The sequence below is a fragment of the Antechinus flavipes genome, chromosome 4 (assembly GCF_016432865.1).
Source record: "Antechinus flavipes isolate AdamAnt ecotype Samford, QLD, Australia chromosome 4, AdamAnt_v2, whole genome shotgun sequence".
Taxonomy (NCBI): Eukaryota; Metazoa; Chordata; class Mammalia; order Dasyuromorphia; family Dasyuridae; genus Antechinus; species Antechinus flavipes.
Genome location: NC_067401.1, coordinates 472,652,318 through 472,665,477, shown reverse-complemented (window position 1 = coordinate 472,665,477; position 13,160 = coordinate 472,652,318). Strand labels below are relative to the sequence as shown.

Sequence of the window (13,160 nt, the reverse complement as noted above, 5' to 3'; positions counted from 1 at the left end):
AAGTCCCAAGAATTCAGGCCAATCATGGTAAAGAAAAAAACAGCATTCTTACAGACATCTTTCCCCTCTTCCTTTTCCTCCTCCTCTTCTTCCATCTCCTCTTCTTACTTCTTCTTCACAGCTTGGGTACCACCTCCCATTCTGAAACTTTGTTCTTTCCTCTACTTTCTCTCTCTCTCTCTCTCTCTCTCTCTCTCTCTCTCTCTCTCTCTCTCTCTCCTCTCTCTCCTTCCCAGTCCTGCCCACTTGGTTCCCAAGAACCTCTTGACTTCTTCCGATTTGGGCTGGAAGCCTTCTTCAATTATCCTCTACTTGATATCCCAAATGGCTAAGTACATCTTCCCTCCACTCCTCCCACCCCTCCTCTGCTCCAGTAGATTATAAATCTTTTGAGAATTATCAACAATCCTTTGTCAGCTCTATGTCCCTAATGCCTTGCATGTAGTAGGCCCTTAATAAATGTTAATTAAGTTAGTTAAGATAACCCTCAGAAGCTCTCTTTAGCAATGACCACACCCTTTCTCCCTGGACTCTTCTCCCTCCCTTTGCTTCCGTGACTCTGCTCTCCTTGGTTCTCCCCCATCCCTCTCAGCCTTCTCACCCTGAACAGTCACTCCCTATGTGACCCCATCCTCCAGTTGGTGAGTTCTTCCTGGAACCTCCATTTTAAGCAAGAGCTCCCTCCTCTCTCAGCTTCACTTCTGAATTGCCAGATCTCTGGAGTGTTCCACCATGGCTCTTCCCTTCCTTTCAGCTCCCTTTTATGTGTTGTCTCTCCCCATTCAAATGTAAGCTCCTCGAAGGGAGGGACTGTCTTTTCCGCTTCAATTTATATTTCCAGCATTTAGTACAGTGACAGGCACATTAGCGAGCTCTTAATATATACTGGTTGCTTTGACTTAGCTACTCTTCTTCTGCCTTCTTTGCTGGATCTTTTCCCCCTCCCCATTAATTGTGGGTGTCCTTCCCCCCAAGACTGAGCCCTTGGCCTTCTCTTCTTTGTATATCTCTTCCTCCTCCTCCTCTTCTTCCTCTTTCTTTCTTTCTTTTTTCTTTCTTTCTTTCTTTCTTTCTTTCTTTCTTTCTTTCTTTCTTTCTTTCTTTCTTTCTTTCTTTCTTTCTTTCTTTCTTTCTTTCTTTCCTGCTCCTCCTCCTTTTTCTTCTCTTCCTTCTCTCCCTTTTCTTCTCCTTCTTCTCCACTTCCTCCTCCTCACAATTGAGAAAGTCTGAACTGGGAAGGAATTGAGAACATGGAATATCAAACCCAGCGATATGGAAAGTTACAGTTAGAAATTACTTTGGGGATTATCTAGTCTCATCTCACCATTTTTTAGTGGAAGAAACTGAGGTTCAGAGAAGGGAAGCGGCTTATCTTTCAAGAACTACCGGGAAAAGGGTGGTGTCCGCAGCCGAAATAGGGAAGTTAGGAAGAGGTAAGGATTTGGAAGAGCAAAAAATGAGTTCTATTTTGAACACTCTGAGTTTGAGATGCCTTTGGGACATCCAGTTAGAGATATTCTAAAGGCAGTTGGTGCTGCTGAGCTGGAAATCAGGAAAGAAATTCGGGCTGGATGTGTCCACTGAGTTCTGGAGGTCCCCCAGGGGGATGGGACAGAGGGAGAAGAGAAGACTCAGAGCTTTGGGAGACATCCAAGTTAGTGGGAATGATATGGATGAAGGAGATTGAGAAGGGATGGTGGAAGGGGATAGAAGAACCAAGAGAGGGTCATGTAGGGAAAGCCCAGAGAGGAAAAACTGTCCGAGCAAGAGTATGCTGATGGCGCCAGATCATTCACAGAGGTCAAGAAGGATCAGGATCAAGAACAGGTGACTAGATCCCCCCCAGACCTAGAACCGTAGGATCATAGAATAAAGGAATCAGGAGTTTGAGATTTGAGAGGGAGCCCAGAGACCATTCATTCCAATAAGAGAAAGCTGAAAGGGACTCACAAGTGTCACCTACTTTCAGGACAGCAAGGGGACTAAACCCCAGATCTCTTGATGCTTTGTCCAAGGTACTCTTTTCTGTCTCTATCTCTGTGTCTGTCTTTGTATCTCTATGTCTCTCACTCACTTTTTGTCTGTGTGTGTTTATCTCTCTCTTTCTCTGTGTCTGTCTGTCTGTCTCCTCTCTCCCCATCCAGCCTTGGCTCCCATGGATATACAGGGACACTTCCACAGAAGCACGCATCCACATGCATATACAGTCGCCTGAGAGCCAAAGTATGGCTAGAGGGCAGAGTGTGGCCGTCCTTCGAAGCTGGCTGCCAAGGCAGCGAGCGTCTCCATTGGCTATTTAATCATGCTGCTGAGCATTTCCTCTCATTATAATTTATGGGTCAGGCTCAAACCTTGGAGAGCTGAACTCATTAACATGCAGGATGCTCCTGGGCTCAGCTTTACCAGGGAAGGTCATTTCTGGGAGGCCGGGCCCTGGTCTCCCCAGGAGGGAAGCCAGAAACCCTGTGGTCCTACAGTCCGTGGGGGGCTGAGCCAAGAGAAGAACCCAGGTCCCCTGATTCCTGCTCTGCCTTTAGGTTTCCATAGCAACAGTCACTGAACTCCCCTTTCCCTTCCCCCCCTTAGTAATGGGATGGCAGAGCTGCTTCTTCTGTGGCTGACAAAGGAGAGGGGGAGGGCTGGCTCAGCTGTTTATCTTTTCTCTCTCCATAACATGGGGAAGGAAAACTCCAATTTGAACCACATAAAAACAGTGGGATGACAGGACCTCATGGGGTCCTCTAGGCCCCCCCCCATCTCCTGCTTATAAATAATTAGAACTCTTCTAGACAGTGGCTAATATTCTTCACAATGTTTCCAAACAGTGACCAAGACTCTGATTGTGTACTCAAAAGATCTGTGAGTCTTGCCCCTGAAATATGGCATAGTGGATAGAGGGCTAGGTTCAAATCCCGCCTTTGCCATTTATTTGCTGTGTGATCATGGCCACAGCTTCTCTGTTCATTGTGAATCTACAAAATGGGACTATTATTGTGTCCCTAGATTCAAATCCCGCCTTTACCATTTATTTGCTGTATGACCGTGGCCAAGTCAACCAACTTCTCTGTTAATCATGACTCTACAAAATGGGGCTATTATTGGGTCTCTAGATTCAAATCCTGCCTTTACCATTTATTTACTGTGTGACCATGGCCACATGGTCTCTATTCATGAATCTATGAAATGAGGCTATTATTGTACCTCTAATCTCTAAGGTTACTGTGAGACTAAGATAAGATCTGTAAAGTGCTTTGCAAACCTCAGCACAGCATACAAATATTGGTTATGATCATTGCCTAATACTTGTGAAATCTTGGATAAGTGACTGAATATATACCTCAATTTCAGCATCTGTAAGCTGACGGGCTTAGAGCAGATGACCACCAGGGTTTTCTTTGTCGCCTGCTGCAGTGATGAGAAGGCTGGACCTGGAGTCAGGAAGTTAGTTTTAAACCCCACTTCAGAAATGATTAGCTCTTGAAGGATAAGGGTCTCTGAGCTTCTGTTTCCTAATTTGTAAAATGGTATGAAAAAATATACCTGCGTTTTAAAAATTCAATCACTCAATCAACAAGCATTTATTAAGCACCTACTACATGTAAGATTCTGTGCTAGGGACACAAGGAAAGGTAAACGCATCCTCCAGTCTCAAGGAACTTCCTTTCTGCAGCAATGGATCTGTAGGAAAAGAGGTTTCTGTGGCTCCTAACCTTGCCTGGTTGGGACCTTCTTCCTGATATCTAGCTGCTGCTCCTTGGACCCACTGCTTACATGTCATGCCTTGACTCCCTAATCAAAGAGATCATGGCTCTGGCTTCGGGGAAAGGTCAGTTCCTTTTCTGTCTACACGAGAAAGGCCCTACCTCCCACCATCCTCTGGCGAGGGCCCCCTCCCCAGACCTCACATCTGGCGCTGTTCCTGGGCCTCTCCGGCACTCGGCTCATTCTCCCTAATGTCACTGCTATTTATGTGCGGGTTCTTTCTCTTATCTTGAGTGTTGAGTGCTTCAGGTCAGAGGGTGTGCTAGAGCAGCGTTCTGGATTCAGAGCCGGAAGCCTTGGGTTCAAACTGTGCCTCTGCTCTCTATTGTACTTGGGGTGATGTTTGATCTCTTTGGACTCTGGGTTTGTCATCCGTAAAATCATTCCAGAAAATCTAGCATCCATTGAGCCGATGAGCTGATTTAGTTAATTCAGCACTAAGGACAGCGCCACGACCACAAGAGAACTTTAAGGAGAGATTTCTGGAAATCCCTGTTTCCAAAGAGCTTTTCTCATCACTACCACCATATCATAGGGAAGCGCTATCTCTTATCTCCCTTTTACAGATAGGGAAATTGAGGCCCAGGGAGGTAAAGCCCTCCCCGCTGAGGTCCCACAGCTAATGGTGGAGGCGAGATTAGACTTCTGATTCCCAAGCTTGATGGGTTTTTCTGCTCTCTCAGACTGCCCCTCCATCCGACAGGTCCCGTCCAGAAACAGAAAGCTGGAGGGGAAGGTTTAAACATGATTGAGGATTTGTTCATAGTCACACAGCAAATAAATGGTAAACATTGATCTTTCTGACTCTAAGACTCAAAGCCAGGGCTTCTGAGCCCAAATCCAATGTCCTAGATTCTGTACCATAATTATCTCCCAAATGCTACAACCTAAGAAGTGTAGTATGGTGAAAGACAGGCTAAAGTTGGATCAAAGGATCTGGATTCAAATCCTGTACCTGCTGTTTACCAATTTATATGATATTGGGCAAGTCGCTTAATCCCTCTAGACCCTGTTGCCAGATTTGATGCAAATTGAAGTTTTCCTTTGGAAAGACCGAGTTGCAGGGCCAGTATCCTGAAACTGATTTTCCTCATTGGAAGCTCCTCATCCCCATGAGATCCCAGGTCCGGGCCAACTTTGCAGTGGTGTGTAGAGTATCCCCAACTAAGCTGTGAGCTCCTTGGGGACAGCCTCGGTCTCATCTGTTTTTGTAAATCCTCCAGTGCCAGGCACATGTTCAAATCATCATAATAACTGATATTTGTATGATGCCATCAAGGCCTAATACTCACCGATGGCCAATCCTTAACTAGGGTGGGGCGACTGGGCCTTTGCTTCAGGGTTCTAAAATTTAGAGGGCACTGATGACTTTTGTATTTCTCCAGAAGGGAGAAACAACTAATCTTAACATCTGGTCAGGGATGAGAAAGTTAAGATAGGAAACTACCCTCTTTCCTATAGTGGTTACACCCCTGTGATCTCCTCCCAGACCCAAGCCCCATCCTCTTTTCTGTTCCTGGAGCAGCGTCCCTAGCAGTCACCACTGTCTGTTCCTTCTGTCCCCACAAGGTCAAGGTCTTTTTCCATTTCTGATTCCTTCCCCAAACTGAATTTGCCGTCAAAGCTGACTCGAGGGCATCTGTGCTGCTTGGCCCGAGTGCACCACGTGGCCAATTACAGAGCCATGGGCAGCTTTTTCTAACAATCAGAGCTGTCCAAAAAAAAGGACTATTTGGGGAGGCACTGAGCTTCCTGTCACTGGACATGTGAGCAGTGGCGAGACGACCACTTGTTAAGGCCATTGCTGAGGGGCTTTCTGCGAAGGTCCAAGCTGGCCTAGTCAGTCATAGCAAATCCAAACAGAATTAGCTCCTTTCCTACATTATATTGACTCGTTCAGTCACGTCCAACTCTTTGGGATCCCGTTTGGTTTTGTTGGCAGAGATATTGGCGTGGTTTGCCATTGTCTTCTCCAGATCATTTGACAGGTGAGAAAACTCAGGTAAAAAGGGTTAAGTGACTTGTCCAGGGTCACCCAACCGTTAAGTATCTCAGGACAGATTTGAATTCAAGTTGTCCTGACTGCAGGCCCAGCCGGCTCACCCACTGCATATTGCTGTGCATATTGACTTGGAAAACACTAAATTAACATTATCTATGTGGTACTTATTTATTTTTATTTATTTTGTTAAAGTTTCCAATTATATTTTCATCTGGTTCTGGCTGTATTAGGGAGTTTTGTGGCCACTCACCTGCCCATGAAACTCATAGGGGGTATCTGAGAGCATAGAGCACCAGGCCTGGAGTCAGGGAGATCCCAGTTCTAATATAGCCTCCCACACTTACTAGCTGTGTGACCCTGAGAAAGTCACTTAACCCCATTACCTCAGCCAAAAAAAGTGAAGGGTGAGGCAGTGGGACTGGGCCCCCAAACTGCATGAATGGGTGACCCTGGGGTGAACGTCCATGGATAATCCTGCAGGAGAGACATCACCCAAAACTGTTAACATCGGTCTCACAGGTGGATCTACTTCCCCTATTTCCTGTGAGTTGGGGGAAGGGGAAGAAGCTGTCTTCTCACATGCAAAAGCTCATGACATTCACCTGTCACAAAGCTGATCTAACTCCCCTATTTTCCAAGCAACAGAAGCTCTGGAGTCAGAGGAAGTGGATTCAAATCCTACTGTGTGATCCTGGGCAAGTCATTGAGGCCTCAGTTTCCTTATCTGTAAGATTCCCTTCCTCTAAACACTGGGTCTTATGGACTTCTAGGGGTCAAGGACCTTCCTTCCTGCTGAGGTCTGACCGGGACAGAAGAGAGGGACCACGGCCATCCCGGCCCGCTCCCTCGCCCCGCCCGGGCGGCCCAGCTTTGGGACCTTACCTCTCCCTTTGCTGACCACGGCTCTGACGACCACCTGCCCCATCTGCCCGACTCACACTGGAGCACATTTAACGGCACCGTGTGCACACAATGAATCCATCCACAAGCATTTATTGAGCACCAACTGTGTGGGGACACAAAGGAGCAGTCTCTGCTCTCGAAGAGCCGGAGATGGCACGGCCTGTATGGATCACAATGGGCTCCAGCCCTCAGGACAGGGCCTTGCCCCTCTGGGGAGGCTTCCTGCCTCCACTCCTCTGACAAGAAGCCAAGGAGCTGATATGAGGCGAGCTGACGGCTAACATGGTGAAGAGGGAAGAACTCGCGCTGGACCGGACAGAGAAGATCTGGATTCAAATGCCGTCCAATGCCCTCTGACCTTGGGCCACCATCTGCCCATTGGTAAAGTAAGGAGTTCGGAATAGACCCTTTTATTCCCAAATCCTACAACCTCTTGCCATTCCCTGGCAGTTTGTTTTCCCTTCCCTCCTTGTTATCCCCAGCCCCCCATGACCCAGAAGCTCCCTCCAAGCCCCGACCAGTACCCCATCCCCAGGAACAAGGGAGGAAGGTACAAAGAGAAGCTGATCGTTCGGCCTGAGACCAGGACACGTTGTTTTATATCAGAGCTGGCTGGGGCTGGAAGGAGCTGCTTGAAAGGTAGTGAGATCTCCATCATGAGAAGTATCCCAGCATGACGGCTGAGTACTTGCGGACTCCTGCTCAGGCAGCAGCAGCTGAGAGGCCCCGGCATCCCTCCCTACCCTGAGATCCTGATTCCCAACTTGGCCCCGAAGGCAGAATTAAAGGCAGAGACTGTGCCCTGTGTGAAGGACCCTTAGAAGTTTAGTCTGGAGATAAGAAAATTCAGAGGGTACCTTTGTCTTTAAGGATTGGAGAACAGAATCTGGACCCAGGCAGCCTTCAGCTCAGAAAAATCTTCTAATACCTGGGGCTGTCGATGGGACTCCCTCGAGAGATAGTGAGCTCCCCATCACTACAGGTCTGCGAGTGGAAGCTGATCACGTTTCTCAGGGGTGCTGGGCAGCTGCGAGCTCGGGCCCTCTGCCTCTGGCTCCGCATCCTTTCTGCGGGGTTTGCTTCCCCTAGGGCTGCCCTAACCCAAAGTCCCACCCTCTCTGGGTCACGTTTCCTCAGCTATAAAGTGCAGGGGTCCGAGGGGCCCGGGACCCCTCTCTCTGCCTTCTCCCCTTCCCCCATGGCCAGCCAGGCTAAAACAGGAAGTAGGAGTCTTCGGTCAGCCCGGCCCCCCGCAAACAGGCAGCCATGTCCTGCAGGAACTGGGGCGAGCCGCAGACCAGGGCGAAGGGCTTCCGGCGGCAGGAGCCCACCAGCTGCCGCACCAGGGCCTCGTTCAGGCGGCCCAAGTGCGTCTTCTCCTGGTAACTCCAGGGCAGCGCATCCAGGGTGGCTTCCTGGGGAAAGCAGATGGGCCGGTGAGGGTGGGTTGGGTCCCCCCCCCCCAGCTTAGTGCCCAAAGGGGTGCACTCAGCTCTCTTCTTACAAATGGGGAAACTGAGGTATGGGCAGAGGGTCCGAGCCCTTCCTGAGACAAGACATAGCATGGGGCAGGAGCTGGCTCCCAACATGGGAGAGCCCGGGGGCCCTTCTGGCTCCCAACTGATGCCTGGGGAGGCTCTGTCCGCTGGGAAGGCACCGGGCCGGGCAGAGGGGGTCAGGAAGGTTCACGTTCAAATCCTGCCTTGGCCACATGGCGGCTGCGCGGCTGCCTCAGCTTCCCCATCTGTGAGGCGAGGGCGTGGCAAGGACCCCACGGCTGCTTGGACGCGCCTGCCTTGTCCCTGCCTCCTTTATCTATTTCCCCACCTGTGAAAGCAGCTTCCAGGCCTCGGGGTCGGGAAGCCTTTCACCCAGCTCAGCCCCTCGGACTCTGGGACCAGGGCCCTCTCAGGCAAAGCCTAGCTTTTCCAGACACATCCTGAGGAGAGGGGTGGGCGGCCTGGCCTCCACGATGGGAAGCCCTTCCCCCACCCTCCCCTGTTCTTCTCCTCCCCCTACCTTCCCCCATCACCCTCCCCCCCCCCTTCTCGCCTTCCCGCCTGCCCTGCAGCCTCACCTGACTGAGCACAAAGACTGTTCGGACGTTCCAGTAACGAGCCTGCTCCTCCAGGAGAGGCTTCAGGTAGATGCCCCGGAAGGTCCGGAAGCAGCCGACCAAGGTGACAAAGGTCTCGTCCGCTTCGTTGGCTGTGATCTCCTTCAGGATGGGCAGCATGGGGGCCAGGCCCGTGCCCGACGCCAGCATGAGAAGCTCGCCGTACTGGCAGGAGGAGAGAGAGAGAGAGAGAGAGAGAGAGAGAGAGAGAGAGAGAGAGAGAGAGAGAGAGAGAGAGAGAGACACACACAGAGAGAGAGAGAGACACAGAGAGAGACAGACAGACACAGAGAGAGAAAAGACAGAGACATAGAGATTCAGACAGAGATAGAGAGACAGAGACAGAGATTCAGATAGAGATAAGGAGAGAAAGAGACAGAGACAGAGACAGAGATTCAGATAGAGATAGACAGAAAAGAGAGATAGAGACAGAGAGAGATTCAGACACAGAGAGAGATTCAGACAGAGATAGAGACAGAGAGACAAGACAGAGAAAGACAAAGAGGGAGAATGGGGAAAACAAAGACAAATAAATAAATACATTTAACAACAAAAGCTGGCCATATCAGCTCCTGCCCAAGTCCAGTACAAAGGTCCTGGCTCAGGATTCAGAGGCTCAGGCTCTAACTGCCTCTGAAGCTCACTGCTGTGACCTGGGACCAACTATCTTGCCTTCCTGGGCCTCAATTTTCTTATCTGTAAAATGGTCTGTCTACTATGGGCCAGCTGTTATGCCCAGCAATGGGGACATAGAGGGGAAACTCTAGAAGCTCCCGTTCTAACAAGGGAGAGCCAGGACATGCACATTCTGGGAAGGAGACAAGGGAAGCTTCTTGGGGAGGGGGTCACCGAGCTGATCTTGGGAGGTAGGTGAAGGGTGCTAAGGGGCAGAAGTAGAGAGAGTTGGGAGGGGCACAGATGTGGGGACTTGTCCTTAGGGATATCAGCGGGTCAGCTTGACTGTGGTCATGACTAAAGGGGGATAATGGACCACAGACCTGGAGAGGGAGGCCAGGGCTGAGCTGGGAAAACTTTCAAAGGCAAACAGGGTCTGGGTCTAACCCTGGAGGGATTCAGAGAAGCTCCTCACATGTGTGTTTTAAGATCCTTAAAAAGAAAAAGGGCCCATTTGTGTTTGGAGCCGCTCTCTTTGTGGTAGACATCGAGGGTGCCCATCAGTTGGGGAACGGCCAATCAAGCTGTGGCATTTGTTTGCTTGTTTTTTGACGAATTATTTTTACTCAAATTGTAAAATAAACAGCTCCATGTAAATATAAGCATGCCTTTGTCCTTTTCTTTCTTTTAAAATTTGTGTCATATAAACATCCCAAGGAAATAGTCATTTATCTCACTCTAAAATTCCCAATAAGGAGTAATTGATGGCTTTGACAGAGTCATCACCGTATTATCACTGTGAAAGGGTAAGGGACCGTAAAGATCAACTAATCCAACCACCTCACTTTACAGAGGAGGAAACTGAGGTCCCAGACTGAATAGAGGGATTTGAATCCAGTTCTTCTGACACCACTTTTCCCACACTATCATATGCGGTATCCAGTTGTGATCGAACACTATGGTTCTAAAAGAAAGGCTGGGCCGGCTAACTGGAGAAAAGCCTGGAGAGGACTGAGCTACGTGAACTAATGACAAGGCAAGTGAGCAGAACCAGGAGAACGCTACATAGTAACGTTGTGCAATGGTCAGAGACTCATCGATTCTCAGCGTACAATGATCTAAGAAAGTGCAAAGGACTCGATCAAAAAAACTGCCCATCTAGAGAAAGGACTGATAGAGTCAGTACACACTGAAGCAACCTATTTTTCATTTTTTTTTTTTTTTTTGGTGAGGGTTTTTTTAGTTTTTTTTTTTTTTCAATCTGGAAATGTGTTTTGTATGACCCCACAAGGATAACCTATATCAAATTGCTTATCTCACATCTGGGGGAGGGGAGCTGGGGAGAGAATTGGCAACTCAAAAAAATTTTTAATGAATGTTTAAAATTGTCTTTATATGTCATTGGGGAAAATCATATATATGACATATTAATATATAATATAAAAATAAATATAAACAATATAATGTTTATGTAATATATTAATACATAAATAATATATAATACAAAATGTAAATATAAATAACATAGAATGTTATATATTATATGTGTAATATATTTACATATTATATTACATACAATATATATGTATATATAATATAGGAAGAGAAACACAGATGGAAGAAGCTGGTTTTTGCAAGGTGCTTTTTAACTATAACACTCTACAGATGTCAGCTTCCTGACTACCTCCAGCCCCTTGGCTCCTCCTAGAACAAGATAGTCCGGGCCTTGAAATCTTGCTTTTCATCACAAAATTTGTGAGCTAGAAAGGGACCTCCGGGGCCATTTGATCTACATTTTGTGCACAGTAGGAATTCCCTAGAGGAGGGCCCCAACAAACGGTCAACCAGACTGTGTGCAGAGAGCTCCACAGTGGGAGCACTCGCCATTTTCCAAAGCAGCTTGTTCCACTTGAGGAAGTTCTGATTTCACTGTTTTTCTTGCTACCGAGCGGAAATGGGCTTTTCCACCTGTGGTTTTGAGTTCTGTCTTCCTGGGCCAAGGAGCTCTTCCCCATTGTCTGCCTGTCTTTGTGGAGAGCCTGCTTCCCATCTCGCCCTAGCTCCCTACTGAAAAACGAAAAAAGAAATTCCAGCAGACGGGAGCTGGAACAGACCTCAGAGGACCAATTCCACCTGTTGCCTTGGTGGCAAGTGGGCACTGTGACTCTGTAAATTTTGAATATAAATAATCATTCACTTGCTGCTTCCCCCATTAGAATGTGAGCTCCCTAAGAGCAGGATTGTATGGGATACGCTTTGTATCCCCAGCACACAGGAGGCACTTAATAAATGCTTGTTGACCTACTGAAAAACCTTCAATCTTGGAGGACCTCTTGTATCACCTTATATCTATCTTGTCCCTGCCCCCACTGCCAGAATCTCACTCCAAAACCTCCTGTGTCCCCCCCACCACCACTCTGCCCCGGCCTTTGACTTGAGCATTGAAGTCTTCCATCACCTACATCTGTCCTACACATCCAGCCTTCTCCCAGACTGCCTGCCCAAGGAGTCCGGGACACAATAAAATAATGAACTTTGGCTCGAGACCCTTGCAAAGGCTTGCACGAGACGCAGTGTAGTGCAGTGGGTGGAGAGCTGGTTCTGCATGTGTGATCTTGGTAAGCCTCTTAACCTTTCTGGGCCAGTTACCCTAGCTGTAAAATGAGGTTATTGTACCAGATAATTCCCAGTCTCTTCCAGCTCTAAATTTATGATCTCGGGGCTTCCTGAAAAGAAAGCAATAGACTATTTAATTTATGTCCACTCTATCACCTGCAGGTCTCTCAGCCTCCAAGAAAGCAAGAGTCCTTGAGATTCAGGAACAGAAAGGACAGGATTAAAAGGATTTAGCTTTTTCTGTAAAAACAAACCTCGATGAAAATTACAATATAAACAAATACTAATTGCTCATTATGAACATGCCGAAACACCTCCACTCCCTGGGAGAAGCTTAAAAGCTACTTCTGTGATGGCTTCTTCTCATTTGGCTCAGGAAGGAATCTCGAAGGCCGTGGCATTAGCCCCCTGTTTTGTACTCACCTGGTTTGGTTTGTAGGGGAAGCCCCCAAAAGGTCCTCGCCAAAACGCCATATCGCCAACTTTCCAGGACTTGACATGCTGGGACATGAGCCCCGTCTCGTAGCACTGGAGAGGAAAATCAAGGACGTTAATAAAAATTAAGTGGAACCCGAAGAGGTAAACTCAAGATGCAAAAGGTAGTTGGCAAGGCAAGATAAGGTAAATGAGAAAAGGCACAAGGCATAAGGCAAAGCAACTGGGTGGATTAGGTGGGGGGAATGAACGAAAAGCTGGAGCAAGCTGGAAGATGAGGGAATGGTGATGTTGTTAAGACATATTGTTTGCTTTGGAACTATGTTCAAAAAGTTATCAAACTGTGCATACCCTTTGATCCAGCAGTGTTTCTACTGGGCTTATACCCCAAAGAGATACTAAAGAAGGGAAAGGGACCTGTATGTGCCAAAATGTTTGTGGCAGCCCTGTTTGTAGTGGCCAGAAACTGGAAAATGGATGGATGCCCATCCATTGGAGAATGGCTGGGTAAATTGTGGTATATGAATGTTATGGAATATTATTGTTCTGTAAGAAATGATCAGCAGGATGAATACAGAGAGGTGTGGAGAGACTTACATGAACTGATGCTGAGTGAAATGAGCAGAACCAGGAGATCATTATATGCCTCCACAATGATACTATTTGAGGATGTATTCTGATGGAAGTGGATCTCTTTGATAAGGAGATCTA

At 47.8% G+C, this 13,160-nt stretch overlaps 1 protein-coding gene across 4 annotated transcripts in view; it reads right to left on the bottom strand.

Moving 5' to 3' along the window:
- Positions 1–205: 205 nt before the first annotated feature.
- LOC127563285 (NADH-cytochrome b5 reductase-like) overlaps positions 206–13,160 on the bottom strand; it is a 40,278-nt gene continuing 27,323 nt past the window's right edge. For 2 of the 4 annotated variants that reach the window (XM_051999632.1, XM_051999631.1), the window contains exons 5-7: positions 12,438–12,542; positions 8,745–8,948; positions 206–1,226 (exon numbers count right to left, since the gene is read on the bottom strand). In XM_051999632.1, the coding sequence (XP_051855592.1) occupies positions 900–1,226; positions 8,745–8,948; positions 12,438–12,542 (636 nt within the window). In that variant the 3' untranslated portion in view covers positions 206–899. Of the gene's footprint in view, positions 1,232–6,741; positions 8,083–8,744; positions 8,949–12,437; positions 12,543–13,160 lie in introns of those variants that run through there. The other 2 variants (XM_051999634.1, XM_051999633.1) reach the window with 2 other exon arrangements.